At 38.7% G+C, this 20,925-nt stretch overlaps 1 protein-coding gene across 11 annotated transcripts in view; it reads left to right on the top strand.

Annotated features, from left to right (window-relative positions):
* Positions 1–20,925, top strand: part of LOC134353698 (protein IWS1 homolog) — a 69,784-nt gene that overhangs the window by 27,511 nt on the left and 21,348 nt on the right. For 4 of the 11 annotated variants that reach the window (XM_063061972.1, XM_063061961.1, XM_063061963.1 and 1 more), the window contains 7 exons: positions 400–483; positions 6,528–6,605; positions 6,996–7,073; positions 8,332–8,409; positions 9,918–9,995; positions 18,460–18,537; positions 20,047–20,124. In XM_063061972.1, the coding sequence (XP_062918042.1) occupies positions 400–483; positions 6,528–6,605; positions 6,996–7,073; positions 8,332–8,409; positions 9,918–9,995; positions 18,460–18,537; positions 20,047–20,124 (552 nt within the window). The remainder of the gene's footprint in view (positions 1–399; positions 484–6,527; positions 6,606–6,995; positions 7,074–8,331; positions 8,410–9,917; positions 9,996–18,459; positions 18,538–20,046; positions 20,125–20,925) is intronic. The other 7 variants (XM_063061964.1, XM_063061966.1, XM_063061968.1 and 4 more) reach the window with 5 other exon arrangements.

Consider the following 20,925-nt stretch of genomic DNA (forward strand, 5'->3'; position numbering starts at 1 on the left):
GCATTTATATTACTGTATTGTGTAGTTACTAATAAATACCATTAGTTAATAGCAATACTGGACTCCAAAGTGTTTTCCATTTCTGCTGGTTCTTTAACCTGTCACGGGGTACGTGACACTTATATTTTTTTTACACAGTGCTTCTTTTTTGCACATTGGTTGTTTGTCAGTTTTTGATTGTGTATACCTACTGTTTTTCTTCATTCTACTACGAATTTTAGAGTAAATTTACTTTAAACATTTTGTAGTTGTTTGCAACAAATACAGAATAGCTCAATGGGGAAAAGTGTGAAAATTCAAAACTTGCACTCTGAATTAAGTGTTCATACATTTTATATATTGTGTAGAAAGGTTAGATTCATATGTATAATTAAATATATTTTAAACTCGCATCTGTAGATACCAGTCAGTGTGAATCAATAGAAAGAGGAGATCAAATCTGCCAACCGCTCTTGACCAGTCAGGATCTCAAACTTCCAACAGGTAAGTGATTGACATGTCTGATTATGTTAAAGGAAAAAAATCCATTTTTAATATTGCACTCTAAACACACAAAATTATATAAATATGTTAAACACAGATTCGACATTCCCAAACTTGAGAAAAATCTCCTCTAATGTCAAGGTGGTAATATATTTTGTATGCACTTTCTATACGTTGTATAGAAATACTGAACTGGGGAACATGATTCTCAAAACAATTAGAGACTGGGGTGAGCACCAGGGATTTCAGGTCAGTTTCTCTTTTGGTTGATGAATGTTTAATCCACCTCCCTTCAAATGTCATCTCAATTAAAGACTGAAGTTTAATATTTCAGCTGGTAGCTACACTACTTGAGATCAACAACAAGAATGTGAAACAAAGTCACTCGCATACCGAGTGATTTCATAGTCATTTAAACATGTTTTAGCTGAACACTCACAATCATCAACAAACTCCGTTTAGGGATCCAAATTTTCCAAGTTTACATCAAAAATCTTTTTAAAATTCTGGCCATTCTGATATCCTCTGTTTATTAAATGGAAACATCAGTGTAAATAGTGAAGCCTTTGATTCACATTTGATGAATTGACAATTTTACAATAAGACAAAGAGCAAGCCCTGTACTCAGGTATAAACTTCACACAGCATGATGTGTCCGAACTGAGAAAGAATATTTTGCTCTCTAATTAGGCCTGTCTCGTTTCCCATTGCTGGTGGTGAAGGTGTTTCCTTCACTCTGATTCACTGCAGAGAATGAAGAGTCTACTTAAAGGCTGGGTCACACTTCCCGTGATCTCTAGTTGCAGCATCTGCAGGCAGTCATCATTAGATATTTACCTAAATCTCCCTTTGAACCAAAATGTGAAAAAACTAACCTGACAATTTTTTTGGAGTTAAATTTCACCAGTGCCCTGATTTTTTAGCATTTCCACTAATTGCATAAAGTTAGCACATAGTTTCTGTACCATAAATAGCAGAAGTCTAATTTCTGGAGAGAAATTATAGTTTGGTGTTAAAGTAAAATATGTCTTAACTTCAGGTATGGGCAGAATTTCATATATTAAAAGAGAGCATTTAAAAAGAACTTGAACTTGACTGTGTATCAGGAAAAAAATAATCTCTCTGTGTGGACATGTTAAGTAATTTTCAAAGCATGTGAAGGCTTAAAATTTTAAAAACACTTGTTATGTACCCCTGGGTTCCTTTTTGCTGGGAACTGTCACTTTAAGGCACAAAAAAGAACTGAGACTAACTTTTGAATTTCTGCTCAGAGAGAGAGGGGCAAGAGTCTGCCTTTTAGCTCACGTTTACTCTTTTACAAGGACACTGACTACTGTTGTCAGCTTTTTGGTTGCCATGGAAAAAGAGAAAGTTTTTCAACACAGACAACTTGTTAAAAAGAGAGAGAAAGAAAGAGAGAGCGAGGTGAAGACTGCTCATAGTTTGTTTATACTTTCTGCAAGGACACTGGCAGCTTCCAAGTTCTTACAGAGAGAGAAGGGAGGAGCTGCTTGATGGACAGCTAGTATTCAGCACGGTGAGATAAACAGAAGTCAGGTGTTAGACCTACAGACACATGGTTTTGGACACTGAATGAGCTTTGTTGTGCCCACAGCAAGGTGGGTTTTGGAGGATCGATCAGCCGGATCAATCAGTGGCTTTCACAGTGTGAAAAGGGGTGACCGGTGGGGAGTTATTCGTGTTGCAACCCTCGCCTGGGTTGACAATTTCACCACAGAAGAATGGTCCCCTTTGTTGAGGTCACAGTTGGTGACTTCTAAAGGATTTCGGAGGACAACGGGAAGATCGACAGCTTCAGCTCACCTGAAGTCTCAAATCTCTCCCTCTCTCTCACTCTCAATCACTATTCAACTCAATACCACGAACTGAACCGAACTTCACTCATCATCGTAAGAATATCTATTTACCCCTAGACTTGAAGAAGCTTGGGTTTTCGTATATTTCCACACTTACTTATGCATAATCATTGCTAACCTGTTTGATATATCTGCATTTATATTACTGTATTGCATAGTTACTAATAAATACCATTAGTTAATAGCAATATTGGACTCCAAAGTAACACTCACAACACGCTGGAGGAACTCAGCAGGTCAGGCAGCATCTGTGGAAACGATCAGTCAACGTTTCGGGCCGGAACCCTTTGTCAGGACTGAAGAGGGAAGGGGAAGAGGCCCTATAAAGAAGGTGGGGGGAGGGTGGGAAGGAGAAGGCTTGTAGGTTCCAGGTGAAAAACCAGCAAGGGGAAAGATAAACAGGTGGGGGAGGGGAAGCAGGGAGGTGATAGGCAGGAAAGGTGAAGAAGGGATAGGGGAAAACAATGGGTAGCAGAAGGAGACAGAACCATGAGGGAGGTGATAGGCAGTTGGGGGAGGGGGTAGAGTGAAATAGGGATAGGGGAAGGGAGGGGGAGGGAATTACCCAACGTTGGAGAATTCTATGTTCATACCAAGGGGCTGGAGACTACCTAGACAGTATATGATGTGTTGCTCCTCCAACCTGAGTTTAGCCATCCCGAATGGGAATGGGAAGTGAAATTGAAGTGGGTGGCAACAGGAAGATCCTGTTTGTTGTGGCGGACGGAGCGGAGGTGCTCGACGAAGCGGTCCCCCAATCTGCATCGGGTTTCACCGATGTAGAGGAGCCCGCACCGGGAGCACCGGTTGCAATAGATGACCCCAACAGACTCACAAGTGAAGTGTTGCCTCACCTGAAAGGACTGTTTGGGTCCCTGAATGGTGGTAAGAGAGGAGGTGTAGGGACAGGTGTAACACTTACGCTTACAGGGATAAGTGTTGGGTGGGAGATCCGGGGGGAGGGAAGTGTCGATCAGGGAGTCACGGAGGGACCGATTCGTGGTTTCCTTTTTGCCGTCATCAACGATGCCCTCACCCCATCCTCCCGCCACCACAACAGGGACAGAGTTCCCCTTGTCCTCACCTACCACCCCACCAGCCTCTGGATCCAGCACATTATCCTCCGCAATTTCCACCACCTTCAACAGGACCCCACCACTAAGCACATCTTTCCCTCGCCATCCCTCTCGCTTTCCGTAGGGTTTGGTCCCTCTGTGACTCCCTGATCCTACTCTGAATATTTGCAAGAAACTGAATCTCAAGGTTGTATATGATGACATATATAGCATGTACTTTGATTACGAATTTACATTGAAAATTTTATATTTATTGGCACCAGTGACATATACGTTATATGGTTACGGAGGAACTCAATGGGGAAAACGTGCAAATTCATAAATTGAACTCTGAATTAAACGTTCATACAGTCATATTTTACATATATTGTGTAGAAAGCTTAAATTCATATATATAAAATTACTTAATATGTATTATTGTGTAATTATATAACTTTTAAGCTGGCACCTATAGATACCAGTTAGTGCGAACCAATGAAAAGAGGAGCTCAAACCTGCCAACCACTTACTCACAGACTACATGTCAGTGATTGACATGTCTGATTATATTAAAGGCAAAATGTCCATTTTTAATGGTGCACTCTGAACACACAATATTATGTAAAGCTGTTAAACACAGTTTAGATATGTTCTCAGAATTAAAGAAAAAGCACATATACTGTAATGTCAATGTAGTTCTATATGTTGCACACACTTAACATACATTGTACAGAAATACTGAACTGGGGGATATGATTTTCAAAACTTTCCATGACTAGATTCAACACCAGGGAATCAGGTCAGTTTCTCTTCTGGTTGATGAGTGTTCAATTCACTTCCCTTCAAATGTCACCTCTACTAAAGGCTTAAGTTTAATATTTCAGCTGGAAGCTACATTTCTTTACATCAAAAACAAGAATGGAAAGCAAAATCACTTGCATAATGGGTGATTTCATAGATAGCCTTTGTCCAGGTTTTAGCTAAGTGGTCACAATCGTCCTTTCAAAGATCCAAATTTGCAAAGTTTAATTCGTAATTCTTAAAAAAATGATTCTGGCTATTCTGATATCCCCTACTTATTAAAATATAAAGATAAGTGTAAATGGTAAAGCCTTTGATTCACATTTGATGAATCTAGAACTGATAATGCTGTTAACGAATCCTCTTACCATCCATTCATTATAAATCTGAGGAGCGTCAAATAGTGTGGTATCAATGTACGAAGAGGCAACGTAAGAAAACAATCTCAGTTTGTTCACATACATTTAGTTTGGGTTAAGTTAGACAACAGCAGACGAGAACTTAATGTATAGCTCTCAAAGTTATAATCAATTTATTTTGTAAATTGTGTTTAAGGATGAATGCACAGGAAAGAAATGAGATGAGAAATACATACCAAATTATGGAGAAACTCAGCAAGTCAGGCAGTGTCTATATAGAAAAATTAACAGTCAATGCTTCAATGCCTTCATATCAATTGTACATCATAAAAACAAATCTATGATATTTGCAAACAACAGGAATTCTGCAGATGCTGGAAATTCAAGCAACACACATCAAAGTTGCTGGTGAACGCAGCAGGCCAGGCAGCATCTCTAGGAAGAGGTACAGTCGACGTTTCAGGCCGAGACCCTTCGTCAGGACTAACTGAAGGAAGAGTTAGTAAGAGATTTGAAAGTGGGAGGGGGAGGGGGAGATCCAAAATGATAGGAGAAGACAGGAAGGGGAGGAATGGAGCCAAGAGCTGGACAGGTGATTGGGAAAGGGGATCATGGGACAGGAGGAGAAAGATGGGGGTGGGGGACCAGAGGATGGGCATGGAGTATAGTCAGAGGGACAGAGGGAGAAAAAGGAGAGTGAGAGAAAGAATGTGTGTATAAAAATAAATAACGGATGGAGTACGAGGAGGAGGTGGGGCATTAGCGGAAGTTAGAGAAGTCGATGTTCATGCCATCAGGTTGGAGGCTACCCAGACGGAATATAAGGTGTTGTTCCTTCAACCTGAGTATGGCTTCATCTTTACAGTAGAGGAGGCCGTGGATAGACATGTCAGAATGGGAATGGGATGTAGAATTAAAATGTGTGGCCACTGGGAGATCCTGCTGTCTCTGGCGGACAGAGCGTAGGTGTTCAGCAAAGCGGTCTCCCAGTTGTATCGGGTCTCGCCAATATATAGAAGGCCACATCGGGAGCACCGGACGCAGTATATCACCCCAGCCAACTCACAGGTGAAGTGTTGCCTCACCTGGAAGGACTGTCTGGGGCCCTGAATGGTGGCAAGGGAGGAAGTGTAAGGGCATGTGTAGCACTTGTTCCGCTTACAAGGATAAGTGCCAGGAGGGAGATCAGTGGGGAGGGATGGCGGGGACGAATGGACAAGGGAGTCGCGTAGGGAGCGATCCCTGCGGAAATACGAACAGCTAGTTAGAAAGTGTTAGAAATATCATGCCTCTGTCATTGTTGTCATCGATACAAATTAGTAGTTTTCTTCCGGGTTCTGTAAATTGCACGTGATTGTCATCCCTTAATACTTGTGAATGTTATCAGCATAAATCACTTACCATCAGTGTACATTTCCCTGAATTCCTCAAATGAAATATCCTTTTTTTGATGACAGTTTTGAATGGAACAGATGACAAAATAGAACCAAATTGGCATGCAAATAAGATCAGGGATGAAAGTAATGAAAATCCAGAAAAAACTGCAGGAATATTGTTTTTGCAATTGCTAGGCTTCTGTTGTAAACAAAGTGAGATTCACTTTTCATTAATCCCCTAAAATTCCTGTAGATACTGTTTATATTCCATCTGCCAAACTCTCTGGGGCAAGGTAGATTGTTGAACTTTGCAACAGGACTTGAGACACCTGTCTCTTTTCTACAGACTTATCATTTCATAGATCGGACTAGGCCAAATTAGTGTAATCAGACTGGAATTATTCCACAATTCCTCTATTTTAAAAGTATGTGGAATTTTGCTTTGGAACCGACATATTCAAGTTTAGTTGTTGCTACATGTTTTTACGTTTGGTAAAATTCTGGCTATGAATCACTGTTGTTTCACATTTACATTGCCTGAGTTGATAGAGACACATTTCCTTTATTTCGATTCAGAGGAAACCCAGGCAAATCCTGATGAACATGAAAGGGAAGAAGAGAAGCTGACTAATCAGAATTCAGCAGAAAATGAAGGTAATATGTTTGCTGGGATACCCAGAGAATTGTTGAAAACAACATGAGTTTTTGCTTGCATTGCAGTTTCTGTAGATTACACACGATTATCTTCTAGTTAATTCTGTGAATAGTGTCACCATTATTCAGTAACCAGCACACCCAGAAGATTGTTTTGTACAGACCTACCTTTCATAGATAGCACCACGCCAAATTTGTGTAATCAGACTCGAATTATTCACAATTTCTCTATTTCAGAAGAGTATGGAATTTTGGTTTGGAATTTCAACATCCGAGTTCACTTCTTGCGACATGATTTTATGTTTGGTAAAACTCTGGCTACAAATCACTGTTGTATCACTCTGACACTGCCTGAGTTGATAGCGACACATTTCCTTTGTTTGAATTCAGAGGTCCTCCCAACAAAGTCTGATGAACCCCAGAGGGAAAAAGACAAGCCGACTACTCAGAATTCCGGAGATAGTGAAGGTAGTATGTTTGTTTGAACACACAGAGAATTGTTGAAAACAACATGATTTCAGATCCGAATGCACAAAGCACAGTAATAAAACCAGCCAAAGCTGGAGATAAGTTAAGACACAGATTATATGAAAAGAAAGCAGAAAAATTGCACACATTTACAGTATTTTGTCTGCTTCTTTTTCTTGCAATTGCATAATACCTAATGTAATTGAAGCGACAATTAATTCTTGTTCCTCTACTGTGGCCTGCAAATTCTTTATTCCAAGCAATTATCTGAAGATATTGCCTGCTTAAAGCCTGGAGAATTCAGAACTCCATTCCGTAGCAAAGTTGAATAATCTACATTGCTCCAGATTATCTAAAGATGATTCCTTGAATATGGTCCAGTCCACTGATTAAAAGCAGTCATGTAAATAATCCTCATCCTGCCTTGATCATATATTCATAGCGCTTGCTACTGGGGCAGCACTCTTTATTCTCTGACTATACTCTGCAATACAACAGAAATGCATGAAATCACAACAGACAAACAGCTGTTTAGAAAGTGTTAGAAATGTCATGCCTTTCTCAATGTAGTCATCGATACAAATTAGCCGTTTTCTTCCAGCTTCTGTAAATTGCATGTGATTGTCATCTCTTAACTCCTCTGAATCTTATCAGCATAATTCACTTGCCATCACACACTTGGAATATTTCCCTAAATTCCTCAAAGAAAATATCCTTTTATTGATGATAGTTTTGAATTGGAACAGAAGAAGAAATAGAACCGAATGGACATGCAGATGAGTTAAGGGATGAAAGTAAGGAAAATCTGGAAAATAGTGCCAGAATATTGTTTAGAATTGCAAGGCTTCTGTTGCAAACAAAGTGAGATTCACTTTTCATTAATCTCTTCAAAATTTCTGCAAACATTTCCTGTTTAATATCTGGGAAATTACTGAAGATACTGTATAAATTCCATCTGCCAACCTCTCTGGGGTAAAGTAGATTGCTGAAATTGGCAACAGGAATTGAGGCACGCTTCTCATTTATACAGTCCTGCATTTCATAGATATGACCATGCCAATGAGTGTAACTGGACTAGAATTAGTCCACAATTCCTACATTTGTAAAGTATCTGGTATTTTGCGTTGGAACCGACACATTCAAATTCAGTTGTGGCTACACGTTTTTACGTGTGGTAAAATTCTGGCTATGAATCACTGTTCTTTCACTTTTACATTGCTTGAGTTGATGGAGACACATTTCCTTTATTTCGATTCAGAGGATGCCCAGCCAAAGCCTGATGAAGATAAAGGAGAGCAGCAGGAGCCGCCTAATCAGGATTCAGAAGAAAATAAAGGTAATATGTTTGTTGGGACACACAGAGAATTGTTGAAAATGTCATGATTTTTGCTTGCATTGCAGTTTCTGTAGATTACAGATGATTATCTTGAAGTTAATTCTGTGAATAGTGTCACCATTATTCAGTAACCAGCACACCCATCAGATTGTATAAATATTCAACTTTCCTACCAGCACTGAGTTTACAAATTATTTGAGAGCATTGCACACCATGGATGTAAACATGCAAAATCTGTCTCACCAGCACAATCCATGTTCACTATATCACAGGTTCCTCACATATCCTTTCTTTGATTTCAGATCCGAATGCACAAAGCACAGTAATAAAACCAGCCAAAGCTGGAGATAAGTGAAGGCACAAATTTTATGAAAAGAAAGCAGAAAAAATGCACACATTTACAGTATTATGTCTGTTTCTTTTTCTTGCAGTTGCATAATACCTAAAGTAGTTGAAGTGACAATTAATTGTTGTTCCTGTACTGTGGCCTGCAAATTCTTTATTCCAAGCAATTTTCTGAAGATATTGCCTGCTTAACGCCTGGAAAATTCAGAACTCCATTCCATAGCAAAGTTGAATAATCTACATTGCACCAGATTATCTGAAGATGATTCCTTGAATACGGTCCAGTCCACTGATTAAAAGCAGTCATGTAAATAATCCTCATCCTGCCATCATCATATAATCATGGCACTAGCTACTGGGGCAGCATTGTTTATTCTCTGACTATACTCTGCAATACAACAGAAATGCATGAAATCACAACAGATAAACAGCTGTTTAGAAAGTGTTAGAAATGTAATGCCTCTTTCAATGTTGTCATCGATACAAATTAGCGGTTTTCTTCCAGCTTCTGTAAATTGCATGTGATTGTCATCTCTTAACTCCTCTGAATCTTATCAGCATAATTCACTTGCCATCACACACTTGGAATATTTCCCTAAATTCCTCAAAGAAAATATCCTTTTATTGATGATAGTTTTGAATTGGAACAGAAGAAGAAATAGAACCGAATGGACATGCAGATGAGTTAAGGGATGAAAGTAAGGAAAATCTGGAAAATAGTGCCAGAATATTGTTTAGAATTGCAAGGCTTCTGTTGCAAACAAAGTGAGATTCACTTTTCATTAATCTCTTCAAAATTTCTGCAAATATTTCCTGTTTAATATCTGGGAAATTACTGAAGATACTGTATCAATTCCATCTGCCAACCTCTCTGGGGTAAAGTAGATTGCTGAAATTGGCAACAGGAATTGAGGCACGCTTCTCATTTATACAGTCCTGCATTTCATAGACATGACCATGCCAAATTAGTGTAACTGGACTAGAATTAGTCCACAATTCCTACATTTGTAAAGTATCTGGTATTTTGCGTTGGAACCGACACATTCAAATTCAGTTGTGGCTACACGTTTTTACGTGTGGTAACATTCTGGCTATGAATCACTGTTCTTTCAATTCTACATTGCTTGAGTTGATGGAGACACATTTCCTTTATTTCGATTCAGTGGATGCCCAGCCAAAGCCTGATGAAGATAAAGGAGAGCAGCAGCAGCCGCCTAATCAGGATTCAGAAGAAAATAGAGGTAATATGTTTGTTGGGACACACAGAGAATTGTTGAAAAATTCATGATTTTTGCTTGCATTGCAGTTTCTGTAGATTACAGACGATCATCTTGAAGTTAATTCTGTGAATACTGTCACCATTATTCAGTAACCAGCACACCCATCAGATTGTATAAATATTCAACATTCCCACCAGCACTGAGTTTACATATTATTTGAGAGCTTTGCACACCATGAATGTAAACATGCAAAATCTGTCTCATCATAGCAATCCATGTTCACTATATCCCAGGTTCCTCACATATCCTTTCTTTTATTTCAGATCCGAATGCACAAAGCACAGTAATAAAACCAGCCAAAGCTGGAGATAAGTTAAGGCACAAATTTTATGAAAAGAAAGCAGAAAAAATGCACACATTTACAGTAGTTTGTCTGTTTCTTTTTCTTGCAATTGCATAATACCTAAAGTAGTTGAAGCGACAATTAATTGTTGTTCCTGTACTGTGGCCTGCAAATTCTTTATTCCAAGCAATTTTCTGAAGATATTGCCTGCTTAATGCCTGGAAAATTCAGAACTCCATTCCATAGCAAAGTTGAATAATCTACATTGCACCAGATTATCTGAAGATGATTCCTTGAATACGGTTCAGTCCACTGATTAAAAGCTGTCATGTAAATAATCCTCATCCTGCCTTGATCATGTATTCATGGCACTTGGTACTGGGGCAGCACTCTTTATTCTCTGACTATACTCTGCAATACAACAGAAATGCATGAAATCACAACAGACAAACAGCTGTTTAGAAAGTGTTAGAAATGTGATGCCTCTGTCAATGTTGTCATCGATACAAGGATGCAGGGTGACTTGGATAGGTTGGGTGAGTGGGCAAATTCATGGCAGATGCAATTTAATGTGGATAAATGTGAAGTTATCCACTTTGGTGGCAAAAATAGGAAAACAGATTATTATCTGAATGGTAGCCGATTAGGAAAAGGGGAGGTGCAACGAGACCTGGGTGTCATTATACACCAGTCATTGAAAGTGGGCAGGCAGGTACAGCAGGCGGTGAAAAAGGCGAATGGTATGCTGGCATTTATAGCGAGAGGATTCGAGTGCAGGAGCAGGGAGGTACTACTGCAGTTGTACAAGGCCTGGGTGGAGACCACACCTGGAGTATTGTGTGCAGTTTTGGTCCCCTAATCTGAGGAAAGACAGCTTTGCCATAGAGGGAGTACAACGAACGTTCACCAGATTGATTCCTGGGATGGCAGGACTTTCATATGAAGAAAGACTGAATAAATTGGGCTTGTACTCGTTGAAATTTAGAAGATTGAGGGGGGATCTGATTGAAACGTATAAGATCCTAAAGGGATTGGACAGGCTAGATGCAGGAAGATTGCTCCCGATGTTGGGGAAGTCCAGAACGAGGGGTCACAGTTTGAGGATAGAGGGGAAGCCTTTTAGGACCGAGATTAGGAAAAACTTCTTCACACAGAGAGTGGTGAATCTGTGGAATTCTCTGCCACAGGAAACTGTTGAGGCCAGTTCATTGGCTATATTTAAGAGGGAGTTAGATATGGCCCTTGTGGCTACGGGGGTCAGTGGGTATGGAGGGAAGGCTGGGGCGGGGTTCTGAGTTGGATGATCAGCCTTGATCATAATAAATGGCGGTGCAGGCTCGAAGGGCTGAATGGCCTACTCCTGCACCTATTTTCTATGTTTCTATGTTTCTATGATACAAATTAGTGGTTTTCTTCCAGCTTCTGTAAATTGCATGTGATTGCCATCTCTCTTTCTTTTTAAATCTTTTTATTGAATAAGTATACAAAAAGGTAAGCCATATAAACATTAATACAGTGTTAAAATATAATAAAATTACAGAAGGTATCAATACCAAAAAATACTACAAACAATGTAATTTAAACATAAAAAACCAAGATAACATAATAGTATACTAAATTTTATATATATATCAATAGAAAAAAAGAAACCCCCCCCCCCAAAAAAAACCCACCGTGCAACTAACTAAAAGCAAAGCAAAGCAATGGGCTAACTTGAAACCAAACAGAGTTAAACTTAAAATCACGTCCTCAATCCCGACCTCCATTAAAAACAGTGAAAAAAAACAAGAAGGGTATATATTACATTAAATGAAAATATCGAATAAAAGATCCCCAAATCTGTTCAAATTTAAATGAAGAATCATAAAGGTTACTTCTAATTTTCTCCAGATTCAAACATAATATCGTCTGAGAAAACCAAAAAAAGGTAGTTGGAGCATTAAGCTCTTTCCAATGTTGTAAAATACATCTTTTCGCCATTAAAGTAAGAAATGCAATCATTCTACGGGCTGAAGGGGAAAGATTACTAGAAATTTTAGGTAGTCCAAAGATAGCAGTAATAGGGTGAGGAGAGATATCTATATTTAATACCTTAGAAATAATATTAAAAATGTCTCTCCAAAAAGTTTCCAAAGTAGGGCAAGACCAAAACATATGAGTTAAAGAGGCTATCTGCCCCGAACATCTATCACAAAAAGGATTAATATGCAAGTAAAAACGCGCTAACTTATTTTTGGACATATGTGCTCTATGAACAACTTTAAATTGAATTAGGGAATGTTTAGCACAAATAGAGGAAGTATTAACTAATTGTAAAATCTGCCCCCAATCATCCACAGAAATGGTAAGCCCCAATTCCTGTTCCCAATCTACCGTAATCTTATCGAATGGAGCTTTCCTAAGTTTCATAATAATATTATAAATCATAGCCGATGCACCTTTCTGACGTGGATTAAGGTTAATTATCGAATCTAAAATATATGTAGGAGGAAGCATTGGAAAGGAAGAAAGTATAGTACTTAGGAAATTTCTAACTTGTAAATATCTAAAAAAATGTATTCTTGATAAGTTAACAACAGGAATTCTGCAGATGCTGGAAATTCAAGCAACATACATCAAAGTTGCTGGTGAACGCAGCAGGCCAAGCAGCATCTATAGGAAGAGGCGCAGTCGACGTTTCAGGCCGAGACCCTTCGTCAAGTTATATTTATTAGATAATTGTTCAAAAGACATAAGGGAACAATCTAAAAATAAATCCAAAAACTGTAAAATACCCTTAGTCTTCCAAATTTGAAAAGCGCGATCCGTAAAAGAGGGAGGAAAAAATATGTTACCTAAAATAGGAATCGCTAACCCGAATTGATTAAGATCAAAAATTTTCTGAATTGAAACCAAATACGCAAAGCATATTTAACTATCGGGTTAGACACCTGCTTAAGGCGTTTCGAATCAAAAGGGAGAGAGGAACCTAAAATAGAGCCAAGTGTATAGCCCTGAACAGATTGTAGTTCCAATGCTACCCATTTAGGAATAGATAGTATATCCTGGTCAAGTAACCAAAATTTCATATGTCGAATATTAATTGCCCAATAATAGAATCTAAAGTTAGGTAATGCTAAACCTCCATCTCTCTTAGCTTTCTGTAAATGTATTTTACCCAATCTCGGATTTTTATTCTGCCAAATAAATGAAGAAATTTTAGAGTCAACTTTATCAAAGAAAGATTTTGGAACAAAAATTGGTAATGCCTGAAACACATATAAAAATTTTGGCAAAAAAAACATCTTAACTGCATTAAAGGAAGGACATAAGCCGGGAAGATGTGGAATCGATATGGGTAGAGCTGCGTAACACTAAGGGGCAGAAGACGCTGGTGGGAGTTGTGTACAGGCCACCTAACAGTAGTAGTGAGGTCGGAGATGGTATTAAACAGGAAATTAGAAATGTGTGCAATAAAGGAACAGCAGTTATAATGGGTGACTTCAATCTACATGTAGACTGGGTGAACCAAATTGGTAAAGGTGCTGAGGAAGAGGATTTCTTGGAATGTATGCGGGATGGTTTTTTGAACCAACATGTCGAGGAACCGACTAGAGAGCAGGCTATTCTGGACTGGGTTTTGAGCAATGAGGAAGGGTTAATTAGCGATCTTGTCGTGAGAGGCCCCTTGGGTAAGAGTGACCATAATATGGTGGAAATCTTCATTAACATGGAGAGTGACGTAGTTAATTCAGAAACAAAGGTTCTGAACTTAAAGAGGGGTAACTTTGAAGGTATGAGACGTGAATTAGCTAAGATAGACTGGCAAATGACACTTCAAGGATTGACGGTGGATATGCAATGGCAGGCATTTAAAGGTTGCATGGATGAACTACAACAATTGTTCATCCCAGTTTGGCAAAAGAATAAATCAAGGAAGGTAGTGCACCCGTGGCTGACAAGAGAAATTAGGGATAGTATCAATTCCAAAGAAGTAGCATACAAATTAGCCAGAGAAAGTGGCTCACCTGAGGACTGGGAGAAATTCAGAGTTCAGCAGAGGAGGACAAAGGGCTTAATTAGGAAGGGGAAAAAAGATTATGAGAGAAAACTGGCAGAGAACATAAAAACGGACTGTAAAAGCTTTTATAGATATGTAAAAAGGAAAAGACTGATAAAGACAAATGTAGGTCCCCTGCAAACAGAAACAGGTGAATTGATTATGGGGAGCAAGGACATGGAAGACCAATTGAATAATTACTTTGGTTCTGTCTTCACTAAGGAGGACATAAATAATCTTCCAGAAATAGTAAGGGACAGAGGGTCCAGTGAGATGGAGGAACTGAGCGAAATACATGTTAGTAGGGAAGTGGTGTTAGGTAAATTGAAGGGATTGAAGGCAGATAAATCCCCAGGGCCAGATGGTCTGCATCCCAGAGTGCTCAAGGAAGTGGCCCAAGAAATAGTGGATGCATTAGTGATAATTTTTCAAAACTCGTTAGATTCTGGACTAGTTCCTGAGGATTGGAGGGTGGCTAATGTAACCCCACTTTTTAAAAAAGGAGGGAGAGAGAAACCGGGGAATTATAGGCCGGTTAGCCTAACGTCGGTGGTGGGGAAACTGCTGGAGTCAGTTATCAAGGATGTGATAACAGCACATTTGGAAAGCGGTGAAATGATCGGACAAAGTCAGCATGGATTTGTGAAAGGAAAATCATGTCTGACGAATCTCATAGAATTTTTTGAGGATGTAACTAGTAGAGTGGATAGGGGAGAACCAGTGGATGTGGTATATTTGGATTTTCAAAAGGCTTTTGACAAGGTCCCACACAGGAGATTAGTGTGCAAACTTAAAGCACACGGTATTGGGGGTAAGGTATTGGTGTGGGTGGAGAATTGGTTAGCAGACAGGAAGCAAAGAGTGGGAATAAACGGGACCTTTTCAGAATGGCAGGCGGTGACTAGTGGGGTACCGCAAGGCTCAGTGCTGGGACCCCAGTTGTTTACAATATATATTAATGACTTGGATGAGGGAATTAAATGCAGCATCTCCAAGTTTGCGGATGACACGAAGCTGGGTGGCAGTGTTAGCAGTGAGGAGGATGCTAAGAGGATGCAGGGTGACTTGGATAGGTTGGGTGAGTGGGCAAACTCATGGCAGATGCAATTTAATGTGGATAAATGTGAAGTTATCCACTTTGGTGGCAAAAATAGGAAAACAGATTATTATCTGAATGGTGGCCGATTAGGAAAAGGGGAGGTGCAACGAGACCTGGGTGTCATTATACACCAGTCACTGAAAGTGGGCATGCAGGTACAGCAGGCGGTGAAAAAGGCGAACGGTATGCTGGCATTTATAGCGAGAGGATTCGAGTACAGGAGCAGGGAGGTACTACTGCAGTTGTACAAGGCCTTGGTGAGACCACACCTGGAGTATTGTGTGCAGTTTTGGTCCCCTAATCTGAGGAAAGACATCTTTGCCATAGAGGGAGTACAAAGAAGGTTCACCAGATTGATTCCTGGGATGGCAGGTCTTTCATATGAAGAAAGACTGGATGAACTGGGCTTGTACTCGTTGGAATTTAGAAGATTGAGGGGGGATCTGATTGAAACGTATAAGATCCTAAAGGGATTGGACAGGCTAGATGCGGGAAGATTGTTCCCGATGTTGGGGAGGTCTAGAACGAGGGGTCACAGTTTGAGGATAGAGGGGAAGCCTTTTAGGACCGAGGTTAGGAAAAACTTCTTCACACAGAGAGTGGTGAATCTGTGGAATTCTCTGCCACAGCAAACTGTTGAGGCCAGTTCATTAGCTATATTTAAAAGGAAGTTAGATATGGCCCTTGTGGCTACAGGGGTCAGGGGGTATGGAGGGAAGGCTGGGTTCTGAGTTGGATGATCAGCCATGATCATAATAAATGGCGGTGCAGGCTCGAAGGGCTGAATGGCCTACTCCTGCACCTATTTTCTATGTTTCTATGTTTCTATTAATACGACCAATCAAAGTTAAATATAAAGGAAACCATTTAGATGAAAGTTGAGTAATATGGTCTATTAATGGTAAAAAGTTAATCTTAAATAAATCTTTATATTTACAAGTAATTTTAATCCCAAGATAAGAAAAATAGTTATCAATCAATTTAAATGGAAATTTATAATATAAGGGAAGATGTTTATTAATAGGAAAAAGTTCACTCTTACTAAGATTTAATTTATAACCTGAAAAAAAACCAAATTGTGCTAATAACTCTAAAACAGCAGGAATGGATTTCTCAGGATTAGAAATATGTAAAAGTAAATCATCAGCATAGAGTGATAATTTATGGGACTTTAATCCCCGAGTTATCCCAGTAATATTTGAAGATTCTCGAATGGCAATTGCAAGAGGTTCTAATGCAATATCAAATAATAGGGGACTAAGAGGACAGCCTTGTCGAGTACCTCGAAAAAGAGGAAAAAAAGGTGAGTTTAAAGAGTTAGTACGGACCGAGGCTACAGGGGAATGATATAACAGTTTAATCCAGGATATAAATTTCAAGCTAAAATTAAACATTTCAAGCACCTTAAATAAATAAGGCCATTCTACTCTATCAAAAGCTTTCTCGGCGTCTAAAGAAATAACACACTCAGGAACATTTTGTGAGGGAGTATAAACGATATTTAACAATGTACGAATATTATAAAAAGAGTAACGACCTTTAATAAAACCTGTTTGGTCTTCCGAAATAATAGAAGGAAGTACTTTTTCTAGTCTATTTGCTAATAACTTAGAAAAAACTTTAGAATCAACATTTAATAGAGATATTGGTCTATAAGATGCACATTGAGCAGGGTCTTTATCCTTCTTTAGTATTAAAGAAATTGACGCTCTATTAAAAGATTCAGGAAGTTTACCAAGTTTCAGAGAAGCCTCAAAAACCCTACAGAGCCAAGGGATCAATAAAGAAGCAAAACATTTATAAAATTCAATGGTAAACCCATCCGGGCCAGGAGCTTTCCCCAAATTCATAGAAAGAATAACATTCTTAATCTCATCCATAGTAATGGAAGTATCTAATATAGAAGACATATCCTGTGAAATCTGAGGGAAGTCTAAATTATCTAAAAAATCATTCATATATTTAGAATCTCGAGGAGACTCTGATTGATATAAAGAAGAATAAAAATCACAAAAGGTTTGATTAATCCCCACATGATCCAGTATCAATCAATCATTTTGGTTATAAATCTGATTGATTTGAGATTTAACATAATTAGATTTCAATTGATTAGCCAGCAGCTTGCCAATTTTGTCACTGTGAACATAAAATTCACTTCTTGTTTTCTTTAATTGGTTTACAATCGAGGACGGGAGTAGTAAACTGTGTTCCATTTGAAGTTCAGTTCAGTGGCTACGGGGGTCAGTGGGTATGGAGTGAAGGCTGGGGCGGGGTTCTGAGTTGGATGATCAGCCATGATCATAATAAATGGCGGTGCAGGCTCGAAGGGCCGAATGGCCTACTCCTGCACATATTTTCTATGTTTCTATGTTTCTATGATACAAATTAGCGGTTTTCTTCCAGCTTCTGTAAATTGCATGTGATTGCCATCTCTCAACTCCTGTGAATGTTATCAGCATAATTCACTTACCATCACACACTGGGAATATTTCCCTAAATTCCTCAAAGAAAATATCCTTATATTGATGATAGTTTTGAATTGGAACAGAAGAAGAAATTGAACCAAATGGACTTGCAAATAAGTTAAGGGATGAAAGTAAGGAAAATCCAGAAAAATGTGCCGGAATATTGTTTAGAATTGCAAGGCTTCTGTCGCAAACAAAGTGAGATTCACTTTTCATTAATCCCTTCAAAATTTCTGCAGACATTGCCTGCTTAATGTCTGGGAAATTACTGAAGATACTGTATAAATTCCATCTGCCAACCTCTCTGGGGTAAAGTAGATTGCTGAAATTGGCAACAGGAATTGAGGCACGCTTCTCATTTATACAGTCCTGCATTTCATAGACATGACCATGCCAAATTAGTGTAACTGGACTAGAATTAGTCCACAATTCCTACATTTGTAAAGTATCTAGTATTTTGCTTTGGAACCGACACATTCAAATTCAGTTGTGGCTATTGCTTCAGTTGATGGAGACACATTTCCTTTATTTTGATTCAGTGGATGCCCAGCCAAAGCCTGATGAAGATAAAAGAGAACAGGAGGAGCCGCCTAATCAGGATTCAGAAGAAAATAAAGGTAATATGTTTGTTGGGACACACAGAGAATTGTTGAAAATGTCATGATTTTTGCTTGCATTGCAGTTTCTGTAGATTACAGATGATTATCTTGAAGTTAATTCTGTGAATAGTGTCACCATTATTCAGTAACCAGCACAACCATCAGATTGTATAAATATTCACCATTCCTACCAGCACTGAGTTTACATATTATTTGAGAGCATTGCACACCATGGATGTAAACATGCAAAATCTGTCTCATCATAGCAATCCATGTTCACTATATCACCGGTTCCTCACATATCCTTTCTTAGATTTCAGATCCGAATGCACAAAGCACAGTAATAAAACCAGCCAAAGCTGGAGATAAGTGAAGGCACAAATTTTGTGAAAAGAAAGCAGAAAAAAATGCACACATTTACAGTATTATGTCTGTTTCTTTTTCTTGCAATTGCATAATACCTAAAGTAATTGATGCGACAATTAATTGTTGTTCCTGTACTATGGCCTGCAAATTCTTTATCCCAAGCAATTTTCTGAATATATTGCCTGCTTAACGCCTGGAAAATTCAGAACTCCATTCCATAGCAAAGTTGAATAATCTACATTGCACCAGATTATCTGAAGATGATTCCTTGAAGACAGTCTAGTTCACTAATTAAAAGCAGTCATGTAAATAATCCTCATCCTGCCTTTATCATATATTCATGGCCCTTTCTACTGGGGCAGCACTCTTTAGTCTCTGACTATACTCTGCAATACAACAGAAATGCATGAATTCACAACAGGCAAACAGCTGTTTAGAAAGTGTTGGAAATGTCAAGCCTCTGTCAATGTTGTCATCGATACAAATTAGCTGTTTTCTTCCAGCTTCTGTAAATTGCATGTGATTGTCATCTCTTAATTCCTGTGAATGTAGTCAGCATAATTTACATACCATCACACACAAGGGAATATTTCCCTAAATTCCTCAAAGAAAATATCCTTATTTTGATGACAGTTTTGAATGGAACAGAAGATGAAATAGAACCAAATGAAAATGCAAATAAGTTAAGGGAAGAAAGTAAGGAAAATCCGGAAAAAAGTGCTGGAATATTGTTTAGAATTGCAAGGCTTCTGTTGCAAACAAAGTGAGATTCGCTTTTCATTAATCCCTTCAAAATTTCTGCAGACATTGCCTGCTTAATGTCTGGGAAACTACCGAAGATACTGTATACATTCCATCTCCCAACCTCTCTGGGGTAAAGTAGATTGCTGAAATTTGCAACAGGAATTGAGGCACGTGTCTCTTTTCTACAGTCCTGCATTTCATAGACATGACCATGCCAAATTAGTGTTACTGGACTAGAATTAGTCCACAATTCCTACATTTTTAAAGTATCTGGAATTTTGCTTTGGAACCGACACATTCAAATTCAGTTGTTGCTACATGTTTTTACATGTGGTAAAATTCTGGCTATGAATCACTGTTCTTTCACTTTTACATTGCTTGAGTCGATGGAGACACATTTCCTTTATTTCGATTCAGAGGATGCCCAGCCAAAGCCTGATGAAGATAAAGGAGAGCAGCAGGAGCCGCCTAATCAGGATTCAGAAGAAAATAAAGGTAATATGTTTGTTGGGACACACAGAGAATTGTTGAAAATGTCATGATTTTTGCTTGCATTGCAGTTTCTGTAGATTACAGATGATTATCTTGAAGTTAATTCTGTGAATAGTGTCACCATTATTCAGTAACCAGCACACCCATCAGATTGTATAAATATTCAACTTTCCTACCAGCACTGAGTTTACATGTTATTTGAGAGCTTTGCACACCATGGATGTAAACATGCAAAATCTGTCTCACCATCACAATCCATGGTCACTATATCCCAGGTTCCTCACATATCCTTTCTTTGATTTCAGATCCGAATGCACAAAGCACAGTAATAAAACCAGCCAAAGCTGGAGATAAGTTAAGGCACAAATTTTATGAAAAGAAGGCAGAAAAAATGCACGGATTTACAGTATTTTGTCTGCTTCTTTTTCTTGCAATTGCATAATACCTGAAGTAGTTGAAGCGACAATTAATTGTTGTTCCTCTACTGTGGCCTGCAAATTCTTTATTCCAAGCAATTTTCTGAAGATATTGCCTGCTTAATGCCTGGAAAATCCCTGGAAATTCAGAACTCCATTCCATAGCAAAGTTGAATAATCTACATTCCACCAGATTATCTGAAGATGATTCCTTGAATACGGTCCAGTCCACTGATTAAAAGCAATCACGTAAATAATCCTCATCCTGCCTTGATCATATATTCATAGCGCTTGCTACTGGGGCAGCACTCTTTATTCTCTGACTATACTCTGCAATACAACAGAAATGCATGAAATCACAACAGACAAACAGCTGTTTAGAAAGTGT

The sequence above is a fragment of the Mobula hypostoma genome, chromosome 11 (genome assembly GCF_963921235.1).
Source record: "Mobula hypostoma chromosome 11, sMobHyp1.1, whole genome shotgun sequence".
Classification (NCBI taxonomy): domain Eukaryota; kingdom Metazoa; phylum Chordata; class Chondrichthyes; order Myliobatiformes; family Myliobatidae; genus Mobula; species Mobula hypostoma.